Source organism: Cynoglossus semilaevis, chromosome 16 (assembly GCF_000523025.1).
Source record: "Cynoglossus semilaevis isolate Cse_v1.0 chromosome 16, Cse_v1.0, whole genome shotgun sequence".
NCBI lineage: Eukaryota > Metazoa > Chordata > Actinopteri > Pleuronectiformes > Cynoglossidae > Cynoglossus > Cynoglossus semilaevis.
In genome coordinates, this window is record NC_024322.1 from 12,148,959 (window position 1) to 12,168,410 (window position 19,452).

At 40.3% G+C, this 19,452-nt stretch overlaps 1 protein-coding gene across 1 annotated transcript in view; it reads right to left on the bottom strand.

Moving 5' to 3' along the window:
- Positions 1–19,452, bottom strand: part of tanc1b (tetratricopeptide repeat, ankyrin repeat and coiled-coil containing 1b) — a 94,721-nt gene that overhangs the window by 16,704 nt on the left and 58,565 nt on the right. Inside the window, exons 8-14 of the mRNA XM_008328735.3 lie at positions 14,656–14,778; positions 12,197–12,478; positions 11,814–11,968; positions 6,311–6,542; positions 5,976–6,142; positions 2,302–2,909; positions 94–202 (exon numbers count right to left, since the gene is read on the bottom strand). Of these exons, the coding sequence (XP_008326957.1) occupies positions 94–202; positions 2,302–2,909; positions 5,976–6,142; positions 6,311–6,542; positions 11,814–11,968; positions 12,197–12,478; positions 14,656–14,778 (1,676 nt within the window). The remainder of the gene's footprint in view (positions 1–93; positions 203–2,301; positions 2,910–5,975; positions 6,143–6,310; positions 6,543–11,813; positions 11,969–12,196; positions 12,479–14,655; positions 14,779–19,452) is intronic.

A 19,452-nucleotide genomic window follows, 5' to 3' on the forward strand; every position in this document is an offset into this window, starting at 1 on the left:
CTGTCCCAGGATTTATACGTGGCAGATTAACAGGGTGAACACCGTAAAAGAGACAAATTTCAACCACAAATCAACCTTGAACAGCAACCGCACCTTGAAGATGTGAGCTTTGAGGATGTGATGTCCCAGCTCCATGGTCTGCTGACGATTCAGTTTCCCCTCTTGCCGTGACAACATGAAAGCCATCAGAGCGTGGCCGGTCCTGAATGAGGAAAACAGAATACAATCAGCCGCAGGGCAGAATAACCAGTATGACAGTAACACAGGATCAGAAAATGTATATTAAATGTTTTATTGTCAATGGTCCTAAGCATACACATGTACTTAGTGTCCCTGGTGGCTCAAAGTGCGTTACTGTTCGCTCACGGTAATAAAGTTTTAAATATAGTAGTGGCAAAAACATTAAGTTGTTGGGAAAGAAACAGGGCAGAAAAACATCTTCACTTTTTTCCTGAATCTTTTTTGTGTTTTTGACTTACTTAAAATAGTTTATGCACTCTTTCGGTAATCATTTCCACTCACCATTACTGTGTTTTTTTACAATTCTTTTCACTCATTTTAAAACTTTCTTTTATCAATTTGGCAAACCTAAAATGGTATCTTGACTAACTCCAGTTATCTTCTTTTTTTTTCAAAAATGTTGCAACAATCAATGCTGTACTTATATTTTTGTCTTTTGAATTTGACCTCCTATTTGTATTGTAAGAACATATATATGTGCACATATTGTATCTTCACCATTGTGAAGCCACAAAGAAGGGTTGAATACACAACATGTTTCTCAAGGCTGTGGTTATTGCTGTTCACTGTATTCTCTCCACTCTTTCTATCCTTTGTACCGAAGCAGATATAATCTTCAATGACAACAGTGCACAGGCAGCAGGAGAATTAAATTGTAGAAGCAAGGTTTAAAACGGATCAATATGAACAAAGATAGCAATTTCTAATACCCTAACATTGTGCAATAACATCTTTTTTTTTTTGCCTGATAAATAACTGACCATGGCTGCTATGTTTTTATCATCTGTAACTAGCACAGCATCAATCTCTTCATTCAGGTCATTGAGAGCATGCTGCTACAGCAGAATGAAAAACAAGGAGGAGAACAAGAAATTGTCTCTTCTTCCTGTTCCTTCTTTCTTTCTCTGACAGTCCTGCACTAATTAATGTGTGATTCGACTAAAAAGACATGCATGATTGCAGATCACTTTGATCTGCAGTTAAAAACTCTCTCTGTCCTCAGACGCCCAGATGAACGGGGGAGTCAGTGCAGCCAGCTTTTGTGTGCATGTTCATTCACTCTGCTGAAGTCTGCAGCCTTTGTTTTTTAATGACAGACTTGGAAGAGTGTGAATGAGCAGAATATGAAGCTCATCTACGATCCATTCGCAGACAGCCCTGTGTGAGCAGAGGTGTTACTGATGAGGAACAGGGAGGATGTGGGTGAATGACTGTATAGCGTCAGATGTGGTTGAGGGAACGCTGTAATTGCAATGAGGGAGCAGTAGTGAAGCAGATAAGGCTGACAACACCAGCAGGGAGGGCACGAGTGATTTAAAAGAGATTGAAGATTCCTCAGCAAATTGTCATGTAAGTGGAATGCAAAGTAAATCTACGTAATAGGATTTATTATGTAAATTGTTTGGGCTGATACTTCAGAGGTTTTAGAGACACAGCTCCCAGTGCTGTGCAGGCAGCTTAGTCAGGCTTCTTGGAAAAGGTAAACACAAACCCATGGAAATACAGCAGGGAATGCTCTTTTAACTTTGTTTTTTTTTAACCCAGGTATCCGACTGAAGAAACTCACTGACTAGCCACCAAGGAATGCACCTTTCTCCAAAATGCAGGTCGAGCCACGCTGCATTTATTTATGAGAACATTTGATTTACTCTCTTCACCAGGTCTTTTATGTGTGTTTACTCTGCCCTCTGTCTCTAATTTCTCTTTTTTCCATTGCTACTGCAAGTAACTGGAACCTAACGGATGTAAATATTTATAAATGGAAACAGACCTTGTAGACAGCAAAGCAGAATTTGAATCACAATTAAAATTCTAAACATGAAATGTTTTTGCATGTTGTTGTCAAGTTTTCTAATTTGTAATTCATGTTAAAAAAACAGTTACAAAAACATTTTTGTTGTATTAGCATCGTCAATGTGTGCAGCTCCCAGACCATCTTGATGTCTTGAGACACAGCTCCCAGACCATCTTGATGTCTTGAAATATTATTATTATTAAAATATGTAATCCTGCAGAATCAGTTATTTTCAACTGTTATCAATTACATAGCACAGAACTGACCTGGGGTCACAGAGGAAGTCCGTGCTCTCACCATCGGCTCTCCACACCAGCCACTCTCTGAACGAAGGGTGGCAGAACATACGTGTCTTGTCTCTGCGTTTGATCAGAAAACAGGACAGAACCTCCATGCGCTGCTGAAAGTCCTCCCACGGCAGCTCCCCCTGGATGTAGGTGGCGTTGATGGCCTGGAACAGCTGTTCGTCAGTCATGGGGTGCAACGAGGCCAAAGCTACGTTGAGAATGGGCAGTGAACGCTCAAAGGCCGAGTTGGTCATGAACTTCATATTGCACTGTAACTGGTAGAGCTCGGACACTGAGACTGGCACCACTTTGTAGCTGGCACTTTTGATCACTAGGTGGCCTCGCTCGAACAGGTCCAAGGTGAGTTTGAGATACAGGTAAGATCCCTGGCTGCGGGAGATCAGGTGGCTACTGAGCTTTCCGACAGTGATGGAGTCGGCCTTTCCGTTCAGGCTTATATTGTTCATGATATCCTTGCTGCTGTTGACACGGTACTGGATGTATGCATTGAGGTCGCTGCTTATCTCCTTATTGTCGGAAAAGTCGTCCAGAGAGATTTTGGAGAAAGGCAGAAGGCTGGTGATCTCCTATGGAAGAGACACAAGGTTAAAATCATGCGTGAGTTGGTTTTACATTTATAGCTTATGCACCTCATTTCTACTACATTTCCAAAAGCATTTTTTTTTACCTTCACACTTCACTATCAGGGTAAATCAGATTTGTGTTACTGTTTGAAAAATTGCTGTAAAGAAAGCCAGATTGGGGAAAAGTGAGTAGTGACAGGAAGCTGATGGATGGGCCAGTGGCCGGCAGGTAAGAAGAGGTCTGAGCCAGAGCTCACATTTCAATCTATAACCTGGATGCTGGAGAAATCAATGCACTTTAATCCTCCAATCCACTGTCTATCTGTCTAAAGGCTGAAAAAACATCACCTCACTGAGATTACACCTCTCACTTCCTCGCCATGAGAAAGTGCAGCAAACAAGCACATACACAAATGCACACTCAGCAGAATAAGAATGGTACGAATAACTATCTGAAAAAGGTAGTTCTAGCAGAAACTCACTGATAATGTTTAGGTTTATTACAAATATTGCTTGGTGGTTGTGGAACTTCCAAGTGAAATGACAGAGAATGAAGCCATAATCTTCTCTCTTTCAGTTTGTGCTGCATGATTTGATGAAAATGTGCAATTGTGATTACTGTGGACAATACTGCGATTATGATATAAATGAATGACATCATGAGTCTACTTGCTTGAATATCAAGGACGACACAGAGAATAACAATATTTTACAATAAATAATAAAAATACAATAATTTGTGTATTTCTCAAATCAAAAAATAATTAAGTTTGGAAATAGAGATAATTCAAAGAATATATTAATATATTTATAATAATATAATATATTTTTCTAAAGTAGCACAATTGTAAACTTGTTTTTCTGTTGGTATTTGGGTAAACCTTCCAAGTAACCCTTGATAGAAAAATGAAAAATAAAACAGAGGCATTCGTTCAAAGTGCAAATTCTGTTACTTTTCATAACCGTAAGGCATTTCTGTGGAGACCTTTGTTTAAAACTACACTCATAAGACATTGGGAATGCTCAAAAATAAAAAGGAGTATTAAAGTGGTGGTAACTGTACCCTTTTAGAAGGAGAATATGTAAGAACAACTTTATAATTTAAAAAAGAATATATAGTGGTTACATTTATATTGCTTTTCTGTCAAGCCATCCTGTATTTTTAGAGAAAGTTGTAGAGGGCTACAAATTATAGCCCATTTGAAATGTAACCACTGATTTTGATGTTGTAAGAAAAAGGTATTAAGCTGCACAGCCATTATGGCGTTGCTAGGCCCCAGGCTGCGATAGCCCTCTTTAGGCCCAATTCGATGTGTTGTCCCGTGTGGTCCTGGGGCAAATACGGTGGTAAACAAGCAGCGGCTTTTAAGCTCAGAGTCATTGTCGATAAAGTGGACAGTCAGGCCTAAGTAAGGTTCCACGTTCCTGCTTTACCACGAGTCTGTCGTGGTTGAATTAAACTTGACCGTGGCCATTTCAACCTAAAAGTCGCTACGGCGTTTGTTGTAGAGCTACGGGGTAGCAAAGAAAAAGTTCCGCGAGAATAGCGTGCGGAGCATTTTGCGACTTCGGGACGTAGCGACTTTACCTATGTCCGTTTTACACAGCACGTGTTGTTGTTGTTCCGCGTTGTCTTTCGCGTCCATGTTGGTCACTGCCGTCTATAGTAAAAGCCAGGTAGTCACGTGACTATACTGCGGGTGCCCACAGCGTGTGGATGTGGCTCCACTAAATCTCAGGGTTTTTTTTATGCGTTTATATAATTGCAAAGCGTCACAGCGGGATTGCAATATGCGGTTATATTCATTGTGCAGCATTATTTTCAGTATCAATGCTTGGAACTGTTTTAAGCAGCAGCAGGTTATCACACTCATTAATCTAAAAACAGACTGCCTCCTTTGCTGAAGTCCGTTTAACTGTAACATTCAGACCATTATTGTGAGTATGAAAGTGGTGGCAATATATAGCAGAAACCTTGTCTTTGAAAAAATATGTACATATCATCCTGTGCATATAAGACCTACAGTAATACTCTGTAGTAAGACTGTCTCCTGGTATTAACATGGAAGACTCAGAACATTTTAAAGTTGCTGTATTTTGAGTTCTAGCCAAAAAAAAAAAGTAATCAGATCTGGATGGCATCGACTTCCGACATGTTACGATCTTATCAGCTCCTGCTTGAGTTCACAAAAAGGGTTTTGCCAGATGTGAAGAATTTTCCTCGAGGCTTTTGTCGGATATCATGTTCCTGAGAATTCTGAACAGGTAGTGTAAAAGAAAAATAATTTAACACTGCAGCGCAATGCATCATGGTGTCAGTCAGAGATCACCTGTACTCCTTTCACAAAGACATTGACGACAAATTGCTCCGTGTCTAGTTATCTTCCAAATCCAACAACGATCTGCAGGATGGATTGTTATAAAGATATTATAATAACTGCAAAGCTCTTATACATTTGTTGAAAAATGCATTCAAGTGCATCTGAAACACACTCGACAAACTCCTGCCAGCACGCAGGGAGCTCATTAGAGTCAGCGTGGCCACTGCCTGAGCCCTGATAGGCAGCGCTGTTGTCCCTCAGTCACTCACAGCACACATTATTTTTCCAGGTTCAGAGCTTCAGCCCAGTAAGAAGAGAAAAACAGCCCTCATTTATCTAACCAAGCATGCCAAAGCCTCAGCCTCTGTCTGGATGAGGCTAAACCGGGGCTCACACATCACTATAATTCACTGACCTGCTGTCATCAAGCTAGCCTTGTTAACAGCACTGACAGGTTCTTTCCTGAAATGAAGCCACGATTTACTGAAATCCTTGTCGGACTGAACTCAGTTTAGGGGAACCTTTAATAGCTGTGATTTCCCGGCACATTTACATTTACAGATATCACCTGTAGAGACAAAGATGTTCACACAAAATACTATCTCTGTCTTTTTATATAAGTGTAATATAGGGACCAAAATGTCCTGATTTTTCATAATTACAACGGGCAGAAAACCTACTGCCATCTAGGTTTACTGTACACTACATATTTTAGGGCCTTAACAGAGGGTTATTATTTTGTTCTTACCACTAGGTTTAGCCGGACAGTGACCACAAGTTTGAGCCAGGAAGGGAACTTGGTGATGATCTTTGTGATGAAGGAGGCGATGGTATCTCCGTAGTCAGGTTTATGAAACTCTGCCTCATTCAGCCCGTCCACTAAGATGATGAGGTCCTCCTCTGGAATCCTGCGCTCTGTAAACATCCAACACAAGGTACTGTATGTACATGATTTATTACACTTCAACAGGGTAGCACTGATTAGCTATCTGTGTACATGATTTATTACACTTCAACAGGCTAGCACTGATTAGCTATCTGGCTAGCAATTGAAATATGATTAATAAAAAGGTTTATTTGTACCTTTTCGAAGGTTGGAAAGTGGTTCCAGGACGCCCCTCCTGAAAGCAGCCATAGGGTCCTGGACACAGGAGCGCAGACTAAGCATGCTCTGCAGGTGGGGCTCTTTGAGCAGCAGCTCTCTGTAAGCACTCAGCTGGTGTGCTCTGCACAGCAGGGCCGAAATGCTGTGTACAAACTCCGGTACCAAGCAAGTGTATGTGTTATCTGCCTGGCAATAGTGATACGCCACCACCTGGAACACAAGGAAGAAAGAAAGAGGAAAGGGAAGAGAGGAGGTGTGAATTAACAGACTCAAGCAAATTAAAAATGCTGATGTGATAAATGAGCACTGCGTTTTTGCTCTGACTTTGGTAATTAATTATACTATATTCAGAGCTGGGAACAATTTGTGTGTTTAAAGGTTTGTGCTTCTGAATCAAGTATTGAGTCAGGTGCTAATTGGCTAATTTAAGCATCGATACTACACTGCAAAGAACTCCAGAATAGTTCACCTCCCCTGATATCTTCACAGTATTGTTAACTGTTGATTGTTACGTCTTCTTTTGATAGTGAAGTGAAAGTGAGTTACTTTTTTTAGCAGCACACACAAGAAAATGTTAACTCTGTGTTTTACCCATCATGGTGCCATGCTTAATGCTTAGTTACCCAAGTCTGCTCCCTTAACCACCAAGCCACCACTTTCCCATTTGTAGTTTCTTTCCCTGTTTTTATCTTTTTTAGCCAATATATATTTGCAAACTGATATTTACTATTTTGTCTTCTTTTTTGTAGTCAATAAAAAAAAGCAATTTCTATTTTAGTTTTTGTTTTTCATTTATAAATGTTTTTTCTGATATTCTTGATTCCTAATATTTTTTTGTTCAAATCACCAAAAGAGATTTTACTTTTAATTGGAAATTATATCGGAATGGTGGTTTGTAAGGATACAAGAAATAACAAAATCTTTGACAAAATAATCCATTCATTCATGAAATATTGATGACCAGCAACAACATTTTTAATAAAATAATTATAGTGTGTTGGTTTTAGTCTCTGTAATGTCAATCTACCCTTGTTTATTTAGTTTTTGTTGTCATGTTGTCATGTCATCATATCAAAATGTTCTCCATTTGTTTCCTATTGTAATTATTTATCGCATGACATAATATATTAATTACCAAAATAAATATTTTTGGAATTATTGACTACTAATTAGCTCATTAATGTTAAAAAAACCAAAGAAATAGGGATCAGCTCAAACCGTACAAACTGAATGGCAGATATTTGTCTCATTTTTGTTTTCTCAGCAACTGCTGCTTTATCTCCTAGTTTCAGTCCATTTTTATTTTATTCGTCAAAAACATAATAAATCTCAATATAATCAATTATAAACCGCTTTTAAACATGAAATTATTTTTTTCAAAGCTGTTGTCCAAATATAAAACCACTAGTTGACACTCTGTCATGGAGATCTGGAGGAGCAGTCCTGGCGGTCCCTGCCCTGGCTCTGCCTCCATACTACGTCTACACTAATGCTAAAATGATGCAGCCAAATTTTCTTCTGCATTTCACCACAGTGGAGTGTCCATATTTCTTTCAATGGTAAATGAGGAAATATAAAACACATGGCCGTATAAATCTCCCATAAGCACCTCCGCTGAGACATTGTGAGATGTTGTTCCATTTCTTGGACTAAAATCTGTTTGTGCGATTAGGGTTAGGGGTTTACACCAGTGTGGGTTGCTGTGATAGGAGAAATCATGTCCATCAAATGGGCCACCAAACTTGATGGTTTTCTGGCTCAGATGTGGCTGAAACCGACTTTAATTTTTGACTGAGCTACAACTTTGCTGAAATAACAGAGAGAATATTTTAAGTATGAAGTTGGTCAGAGCGGATTGAGGGTGGTGTTCATACAAGACGCTGGTGTCTTGTATGAACCCCCCCCAACTCTTGAGGGTCGCAACCCAGTCTTTGGGAAACAATGATCTAGTGTATAAATGCCCTCATCATCATTTAGCCTCACATAACTTCCCATTTAGCTGTTGTTTAGTTTCTGTCTCATAAGACAGTCGTAGACTGAGTCTTTTAAACAAAATTATGCGTGACACTGGCTAAAAGAATATTTACTGTTGAGACTATGAGTCCAAGGAAAGGTGTTAAAACGATGAAGCACCGAGTCCTGAAAAACATGAGAGAGAAAGCCTTAGCACTCCGCCGGGAGCAATCAGTGATTAAAAAAAGAGAAGACAAAATTTAACAGAGGCTGCTCGGTGTTGCATCAGTGCACCAACATCAGAGGAGCAGAGAGGCTGTTGGAAACACTTTAGACAATGATTGGCTGCCTGGGTTGTTCAAATGAGCCTCAGTAACAGACAGTCGGCTCCCCAGCCCTGGCTGGGGCTTAAATCGAGTGACACATGGACGGTGGACAATCGTTGCCTCATGCACCATTTCACCACAGAGGGGACATTCAAATAGTGTCAATTCCAGATAGTGCAAGATGGATCGCTGCACAGAATCAATCAAGTTAAAATGAAGATGGAGCAGTTCAATAAGGAGTGTTGCATTTAAAGGCTCAGTACGCTTTGTTCCTACAATAGAAAAAAACATCCATGGATTTGAATTTAAAGACAAAAAGGTAGACTAAGGGAGCAGTTTTTTTTGTTGTTGTTGATACAGTGGTCCGCAGCAGTCTTAGATTCTATTCCACCTACTATAGTTCTTGTCTAACAACCTTGGCTGGGAGTGTGGGAGTGTAAAGGGTATTCAACATAAAGACCTTGCACAATCCCAAAAGGACCAACAAATGCAACCAGTTTAAATAGAAGTGGAAGAAAACTAACAAAGTTTCTGCTGGGTGGGGAAAGTATTTCAAAAGTCCCAAGGACAACAAGAAAACCGGCGGTGAGATTATCTTCAACAACAGCAGTGGGAAGTGATTAAAAAAGGAAAAAAGGAAAAGGAATCTTAGAGCAGCAAACTTTTAGATGGATGCTTCAGCGTCACGCTGTATAGCTGTTGAACAAAACAACAAATAAATTACACATTCTCGGTCCACATAACTCAACCGAGTCTCTCTTCAAACCACTTTATCTCGTATATTTGACAATTATGAGGAAATCCGACAGATATATTGACAACGCTTGCATGCCAAATGATGCACAAGAGTTTAGAGGCATCCTCGGGTTATTTTAACTGTCAGATACCCTGCAGCACAGAAAGATGAAGGTTGCGATGTGTGGTCCTCTGTATGCTGAAAATGTAATGTTCGGTCCATCATGTGCCGTGCAACTTTCAAAGCTGTTGCAACACATTAGCTGTCATCACAAGATAAAAGAACATCAGGAGACATTCTTCAGTAACCATAACATTGAAAGTGCTGATCATTTTCCATCAAAGTCGCCTGAATCCAGGACTTTTGCCCCACTGTAAAGAAACATACAGAGAAGGTATTTGTTTATACCTTAGTGGTGAGGGTTTGTGTTCATCCTCCTGGTTTGGAGACACGCGAGTCAGAAGTGTATTTTACTTTGAATATTCAAATCCAAGTCATATCTCAAGGCCAAGTAAAAAAACAACCCTGTGATATTAAAGTCCACTGAAAGACCGATGGTGGCGCTGTCCTTCATAATCTCATCTCCCTGCCAAAGGCCATTCATTTTCTTAATGTGACAAACCTAAAACAAATGAACGGCCACAAAAATCAATCATGCACTAAACCATATAAACATGAATTACAGAGCAGAGACCAAATCAGGTTTCCTCAGGACACATCACACCGACTGACATCAGCAGCTCTGGAAGAGTTATCATAGGAAGGAGGAACCAAAGTAGATAAAACACAAACCATACATCAACCAGTGGACACTCAGTGGAGTAGACGGTAATGCAAATGGCTGTATAATAGTGATGCACTCATCACATTTTTACTGAGTTGATCATAGATGCACTCATCACATTTTTACTGAGTTGGTCATAGGTGTGAATGCAAGTGTGAATGTCTGTGGTTTCACTTTTACCTTTGCAGCCAGACGTTTGACAGCCACTTCTCTGCGCTGCTGTATCTCAGGCGTCCCAGGACAACTGTTTGTCCTCAGTGTGTTGTTAGCACTGGATGGTGGAGTGGGCTGTGGGGGCTGAGTGAGAGGAAGTTCCGTTGATGGTACTCCTGCAGCTGATACAGACGGGATAAATGATTAATGTCATGGAAGCAGATCATCAACAAGTGTCTATTTTTTTGTTATACAACCGAAGTTGTAGGAAAGACTTTTTTCATCCTTTGGCTGGGTTTGCGACTTATAGTTCGGACAATACGGTAGATTTTCCGCATTTATTTCTTTAACTGCTATAAACACCTACAATTAATATAGTTTCAATGACAAAGTTTCTGCTGGGTGGGGAAAGTATTTCAAAAGTCCCAAGGACAACAAGAAAACCGGCGGTGAGATTATCTTCAACAACAGCAGTGGGAAGTGATTAAAAAAGGAAAAAAGGAAAAGGAATCTTAGAGCAGCAAACTTTTAGATGGATGCTTCAGCGTCACGCTGTATAGCTGTTGAACAAAACAACAAATAAATTACACATTCTCGGTCCACATAACTCAACCGAGTCTCTCTTCAAACCACTTTATCTCGTATATTTGACAATTATGAGGAAATCCGACAGATATATTGACAACGCTTGCATGCCAAATGATGCACAAGAGTTTAGAGGCATCCTCGGGTTATTTTAACTGTCAGATACCCTGCAGCACAGAAAGATGAAGGTTGCGATGTGTGGTCCTCTGTATGCTGAAAATGTAATGTTCGGTCCATCATGTGCCGTGCAACTTTCAAAGCTGTTGCAACACATTAGCTGTCATCACAAGATAAAAGAACATCAGGAGACATTCTTCAGTAACCATAACATTGAAAGTGCTGATCATTTTCCATCAAAGTCGCCTGAATCCAGGACTTTTGCCCCACTGTAAAGAAACATACAGAGAAGGTATTTGTTTATACCTTAGTGGTGAGGGTTTGTGTTCATCCTCCTGGTTTGGAGACACGCGAGTCAGAAGTGTATTTTACTTTGAATATTCAAATCCAAGTCATATCTCAAGGCCAAGTAAAAAAACAACCCTGTGATATTAAAGTCCACTGAAAGACCGATGGTGGCGCTGTCCTTCATAATCTCATCTCCCTGCCAAAGGCCATTCATTTTCTTAATGTGACAAACCTAAAACAAATGAACGGCCACAAAAATCAATCATGCACTAAACCATATAAACATGAATTACAGAGCAGAGACCAAATCAGGTTTCCTCAGGACACATCACACCGACTGACATCAGCAGCTCTGGAAGAGTTATCATAGGAAGGAGGAACCAAAGTAGATAAAACACAAACCATACATCAACCAGTGGACACTCAGTGGAGTAGACGGTAATGCAAATGGCTGTATAATAGTGATGCACTCATCACATTTTTACTGAGTTGGTCATAGGTGTGAATGCAAGTGTGAATGTCTGTGGTTTCACTTTTACCTTTGCAGCCAGACGTTTGACAGCCACTTCTCTGCGCTGCTGTATCTCAGGCGTCCCAGGACAACTGTTTGTCCTCAGTGTGTTGTTAGCACTGGATGGTGGAGTGGGCTGTGGGGGCTGAGTGAGAGGAAGTTCCGTTGATGGTACTCCTGCAGCTGATACAGACGGGATAAATGATTAATGTCATGGAAGCAGATCATCAACAAGTGTCTATTTTTTTGTTATACAACCGAAGTTGTAGGAAAGACTTTTTTCATCCTTTGGCTGGGTTTGCGACTTATAGTTCGGACAATACGGTAGATTTTCCGCATTTATTTCTTTAACTGCTATAAACACCTACAATTAATATAGTTTCAATGACTATTTTGAATAGGATTACATACTTCTGGGGGAGGCGCTGGGGCTGTTGGAGGCGATCTGACGCATCCGGCCTCCGTGGCAGCTCAGAGCTACTAGTCGGGAGATAATGGCCGTCTTCCCGTAGCCCACACTGCCCACCACTACCACTCCCTGGTTCTCTGTAGATTCATTGGCCTTTAAGACGTCTTCCAGCTGCTGAAAGAGCCAGTCCCTGCCCACAAACACCGAGTCTGTGGTGATGCTGGGCACCTCAAACAGCAGGGGCTTGAGCATGATGTCCACAGGTTTGTATGGAGCAAAACGAGCTGTGGACAAAAAGAAAGTAGGACTTAATTAGGTTGGTCTTGACATAATATTAAAAAATATTTATTCATTATGTTTTATACTAAAAAGTTGTCGTCCTTTATCTCAATCCTAAAACAAAAAATTGTAAATCAAAGAAGGTACAGCGATCACATGAACTCTGTTGTCTTAAAACTATTTTTTTTCACTCTCTGCCCTTAGACTGAATAAATGTACTTAAAAAACTCACACCAGAAGTGGCCTCTCCATCCAGACCACTTCAACACTAATTAAATCTCAGAACTCTTCTCACTCAGGAGCTCTTTTCAATCTCTGGCCTTTCATCACAGTACTTCACTTTAGTGCTTAAACATAGTTTATTTTCAGCTCGACTTACCTTATTAAAAAATTTAGCATATGTATTTGATGTAGAGTCCTCGGTTAAATAAATAACTATTGGCAGAATAACACACAAGCTGATATTTCCTTAAAAATTAAAAGTAGTTCTCTACTCTACCTGCGTACTGACAGAAGTTGAATAGCCAATCAAAAGACCAAAAAGCAGATGAGCTGTAACAGAAGCTCAGCATAAATGTGCTGTAACTGTTCTGTCTTTAGAGTCTGTAGCTGTTATTTTCTGTAACAGTGAGCCGCAAACAGCCGTCATCTGCAATGATATACTGCGGTAACGGAGGCGTTAAATTAAACTGCATGCATACTCGGAGAACATGAATTCAGACTCAACAGACGTGGACTGTTCATTAGCAATGATTAACCATCCAGGCGGGCATGTAAAATTAACTTGATGCTGCTGTTTAAAGAGATGTGGGAGAGGAAGCTGCCGATTCCAAAAGAGGGTTAAATACTTTGAGTATCTAATGATGTTGTCATAAATTATTCATGCTCTAATCAAATATTCACTCTGAGATTTCTTGCAGCTGAAGAGAGGATTTAAAACATATAATGAAAGTGAATGAAAAAAAATGTTCCATTTGTAAGCAGAAAGACAATCTAATTCTTTTATTTTATTTAATTGAAACTATTACCAAAATCTGATTCTCCAGATGTGTGTTAAAGATTACATGGAGAAACACATAATGGACGACTACCACTTATCATCACCTCTCTACCTCTGAACTCCACATCAAATCCACCCAGGTGAGGAAAGAGCTGGAGAGGCTCAAACTGAGGGAGCCCTCACGTGTTGAAGCCATGTTCCAGCCAGCTCTGAGGAGAACGATGATCGAGGAGAACGATGATCTATCTAACTATCTATCTATCTATCTATCTATCTATCTATCTATCTATCTATCTATCTATCTATCATCACTCTTTGAAAATAAAGATATTCCCTGCATTGAAGTGAAAGGAGAGACATGCAACCTACTGAAGAGTACAAACTTCTTTTGTTCTGGAACAAAAGAATCATTTTAGGATGGAAGAATATATTAAAACGAAGATATGAAGACATTTTTCAAAAGAAAATCTGATGCAAGGAGCTGCAAAAGTGGGTTTTAGACAAAGTTTTGTCTTCAACGTGATAAGAACTTCAAAACTACGTCTTAACTACTGAAGAACTATCCTGACATGGTCAAAATAATAGTGACAGCCCTTACATTGAACTTGTAAACATGGTCAAAATAATAGTGACAGCCCTGACATTGAACAGTGGTTCTCAGACATTCTAAACCAGCTCTGCCCAACCTTTTTTGTATTAAGGACTGGTCGGTAGCCAGTAACCTTGATATAATGTAGTACTAAGATGTACATTGGTATAATAGAGTGGTTAATTTACTCAATGCAGCCCCGTTTAAACTGTGACCTTCTTAAATCCTTGTGCTTTAATATCACTGTTATTATTACCTCACTGGTCCACTCTGCATTAGTGGGAGAGCTTGGTGAGACCAATCAGAAGACTGAATCGTATCTAATCAAGATTCTGTTGGCTTCTCTAATGTAAGTGTCTAACAGCGGCTTCTCCCATTATGGTCTGCATTAATAGCATCATAAATAGCAGATGCTAATGTGCACGGTATTGTAAATTTTAAGACAAATTTAAAATCATCCAAAGCAGAAAGACTCTATTAGGGAATAAGGCCAGAAAAGTAAAACATTGAATCACTACTTTAGCAGATTCATTTTCACACAGCACCCAGGGTGACTCATTTGTCCCCAAAGCAATAACCCATGCTGCACTGACCTTTAGAGTCCTGAGGTGGCCTTCCTCCAGTATTGTGCCAGGGCAGCCGAATGGATGTCCGCAGGGGGGTATTGCGCTGTTCATCAAGAAAGCTTAGGTCTTCCAGCTTTGTGGAACTGGTAGCTGGAGACAGAAACAGAACACAAATAAAAAAAGACTGAAGCAGATACTTTGATTATTTTAGACATAAAAAAAGTCAGCGAGACGCAGATTTTATGCTATCTCACAGAAGGAAAAGAGAGAAGCAAGCCAGCCAGTGTGTTCTTGTAGCTTGCTTGAGGCACTAAGTGCAAGAACCGGTATTCTGTATCAGCATTTGTACGTCCAGACAGAAAAGCCGTCTACTTTTCATCCCACCTTGCCCTTATAGTGCAGTGAGACCTTAAATGAACCCAGATCTCCAAGTAGAGCCTTTTAAGGGCAAGGCCAGACGATGCGACACTTTACATTGTTAATGATTGTATCAGTTAAATGCACTGTGTTGTTCTTAAAACAGAGGGCAGGGTTGCAGGGTTGTCTCCTTGTTAAGCCGAATTCGGCAGATGATTCAGCTGATGGAAAAGAAGCTCAGCTACCTGTTTGAAGTCTGTGAATAGAATCAAAGATGTGCACTAGTGCATCCGTGGCTCTCTTCCAAATGCCGCTCACTCTTCAACAATGCCATCTCCATGGTGATCCTGCTCTCTTTGGCCCTGCTGAAGAGTAGAATCAAAGCTGCTGCGCTCTATTTTATCAGTGTCAGCTGGGACAGACTGTCACAAACACTCAACTCTCCTCCCTCACTTGGTCGCAAACTTTACCCTCTGGAATGTCCCACTAATTAAAACTTGTCTGCCAATAACCGAGTGAGAGGAGCTGTGGGTTCAGTGCCGACTGATAGAAAAGAAGGACAAAAAAGCTGTAAAAAGGATGATCTTGTTCACAAGTTAAAGGCAGAAAAGACAAAAAAGCTGTAAAAAGGATGATCTCGTTCACAAGTTGTCAAAAACAAACAACAAAAAATCATACAAAAATCAATCTCTACGTGCTGATAATGTGCTCCTCTAAAGCAGTAGTTCCCAAACTAGGGGGCGTGGAGCTGTTTTGAGACTGTCAGCAAAGCAAAATTAATTTCAATATATGAGGTGGGAAAAAACAATACTAATCAAAGCTGAGAATAACAAGATTATAAGTATATTTAACAACACCGTTCTAACATTCCACAAAAATCATGCAACTGGACATTAGAAAGAAATGTTTGTAGATAAAAAGAAAATTCTCTCAAACGTGTTAATGGTTATCAAAGTCTGTTTTTCTCCACCAATTTAAAAGGGAGATGAAAAATCATTTTTGTCTTGTTGTAGTCCACCCACAGTGATTTGGCAGAGTTTTTGTTTTAGACCGGATGTCCTTCATGATGCAACACAACCTGGGTTTTGGGGACTGGGTGGTATCAAACTGAGAGAGCCTTCTTGTGGCAGGTGGGAAACCTACCACTGCGCCAATCCAGCCATTTTACCCACTAATTCAACTGGGAACCTTAGATCAAGTCTGATCCCAAGGCTTAACTGCACAGCTACTTACAGCACAAGAGTCAAGAAGAGCACGAGTAATTTCCAAATAATCTCCCCTTTTCTAAAGTAAGGAATTTATCGTGACAGGCACAAAGACAAGAGGGTTGGGTGCAAATCCACAGCCAATTCTTGGGGGAGAGTGTTCCCAATGGGTAGAAGCTCACAGAGGACACAAAAGCCATTCCTCTGCCGCGGTGCTTTAATGCAGGCACACTGGCAGCATTCAGCTGCTGGACTGAGAGCTTGGCTGCTGCTTCAGCACCGGTCAGAGCAACCAAAGCATGAGGCTCTCACTGAATGAATATGGAGGAGAGAGTCACGCTCCTGACACACAAGCTCAGATCTCCGTCTAAGTGCTGCTTTCAAACACACACACACATGCATACACACACATACACATATTCTTAATTTTATCTCCAGCAGTCGATTAAGAGTGTGTAATATGCAGCGATTGATGTCAGATAAATGATCTTGGCTGTCTGTGAGACCAAGGTACGAGACGGAGGGAGACGCTGATGCAATAAACAGTAAGGGGGTGACATGGACAGGGGTGAGAGGTGGGTGTGAGGGAGAAATGTTACCAAAGGAGGAGGGAGAGGCGATGAGGGGATGGACAGTGAATCAAGTCTATGCAGCAAATCTCTACCACTGACATCATAAGGGCAAACAAGGACGTATCTGTGGGTTTTTTTCATCTTCTTTCTTTCCAAAGGTTCTTTAAGATTTCTCACAAAGAGAAGTTAAAACCGACTTTCAACTATATTCTACACTATGATCATCGTTTCCTCCAGTGGTCCAAAAGCAAGCACTGAAGCAAATGCTCAGTTTGACTTTGATGAATCCTTCACTACTCCATTCCTTCACTGGTAAAACACACTCAACAATCGTCTTTTCATGTAAAATTCACACAGGTTGCTTCGACTACGTCTTCAATGGTTTCTGTTAATCCTATTTCTATCCTCACTATCCAGATTCCTTTCCTCCCTCTCTATTCTCACTCGTCTCTCCTCACTGATAGAACGTACACATACCTTGAAACTTTCACCGTGTTAGATGAGGAGACTTTGAAGCTGCACAAAAGTGTCTTCTAATGAAAATGGTATTCTGTTTTTCTTTCCTCAGGCAGGTTTGCCCTTTGAAACCTTCAGTCATATTTTTTCCCATGACAGCTCCTCTGCTCCGACTCCGACCCTCCATTCCTCCCCCCGGACCCTTCACTTCTACATCCCTGTCTCTTCTTGAACAAACGCTTTATTTATTCTTCACTCACCTGAATCTGTTTATTAATTATGTTAAAATAGATTTAAATTTGGATATACTTTGGTCAAGTTGAAAATATATTTTAAAAAATCCTTTAGTTGCTGTAACGTCAATATCACTTGCACACTGTGGAAAATGTCTTGATTTTTTTATTCTTAAAAAACTCTACACATCCCCATTAGCCCTGACCCAACACCACTGCAGTATTATCAAAATGACTTAAGCTTAAGCTGACTAAGTGCTCAAGTGGAAATTGGATGACCTGCATGCAAATTGGGCTTGTTGCCATGGAAACTTTGAAATTCCAAGAGTAACTGTTGGGCCAAAGTGTTTGTTAAAGGAAGACGTATTTTCTTTGCACTGCCTGGATCATGCATATATCACAGAGCCGGGACTGGAAACTCCATCATTGTGAAAATAAGGATATGAAAAACATTTGTTCAAAATTCTATGCAAAGAACTTTTCCTTTGGAAATGCACAAGAGGCTGTCCATCACATCCATCAGTGTTGGCCCCAGAGCAGGCAATAAACTGGGTTAACAACAAAACCCCTCAGAGTTACACAACTAAGCAGTAAATTCCAAACAGCACAAGTTTTTGTGAGTTACATCATAATGTGGAGATATGTACTGATGCACATGTAAATAGTATTTAGGTACGCGGTGGCTTCCAAAAAGGGGGGCGCCTCCCCTCCCCAGGTGCAGCAAGGCAAATGAATGTCAGTTTTAGTATTTTCCTAAGTTGTGGAGAAATTTCCCATATTTGTCATGTTATTTCCTCTTTGATGAGAAAAGCAGTTGCTGTTATAAAATAACAAGTTCGGTTGAGATTCAAAGCAATAGTCGTGAACGTGTCGATGTGGGAGGTTCCTGTCTACAAATTAGGCTGGAACCACTGAATTAACTGCAAGTACATAGGAAAACTGGTGAATCCGTAGGAAAATGGTCTCAAAATATCATTGGTTTAAAAAAATTACTCCATATTAAAAAAAATCATGGTGCATATAAATTTTAAAACATACATGTTGCTGAAGGGTTTACAGTCATACCTACTAGGTAAACAGCTTCTTTTGCAATGAATGGATCCTGATTTTGGTATAGTCTTAATGCTGAAGGCCCTTCTTGACAAATGCCTGTCATTAATCAGGATAGGATTCAGGGTAAGGCATGATGTTGGATTTGAACCTGCAGCATTCTGTGTGCCTTTACACTCTTCATTCACTGAACTGAACTTTTCTGACTGCTATGTTTGCACCAAGCTTCTTTTGCAATGAATGGATCCTGATCTCGGTATAGTCTTAATGCTGGAGGCCCTTCTTGGCCAGTAATGATTTAATTTTGATTCATTTCTGATTAAACAGATGGCAGGCTTAACAAGACACCAGTTTTATGAACAGTGTGAGTTACGCAGCGACGTCATATGAAAGTATTAAGATGGTCAGTTGGACATAAGGACATTTAAACCATCACAACAGTAGCACAGTTCCTGATCAGCCATTACATAGTTTTTAGTGACAGGGTGCCTTTACTCAAACACAGACAAATTGCTCTGTTGTGTCTGAGTATTTAACTGGCACTGCCCCTTTGAGGCCAGGCATTTGGCACGTACTGATCCGTCGATAGCTGCCACTGAGCAGAATTCAAAAGGCTCCTTGAAAGTCAAACAGATTGATCTCTGCTGTGTTCCTTGTATTGTTTCTCCTCCTGTTACAGCAGCTCCAACCATTTTCTAAAAAACAACATTTTCAAAGATGTGACTGCGACCTTTTCAGAATGCTGCTGGACATGAATGGCACATGTGTTTTCTTTTTGCTTTCTCCATGCTTTCTGCCCTCAATGGATCAATGTCTAAATAAAGGCAAGAACTTCCATAGCTACTTGGTGACGTCAGAGAACACCGACACATTCAGGAAGAAAGGAGAGAAAATGAGAGAAAGACAGGCCTGCAGTGAACCAGAAACAATTCCACACTGTGGTTTCTGTGC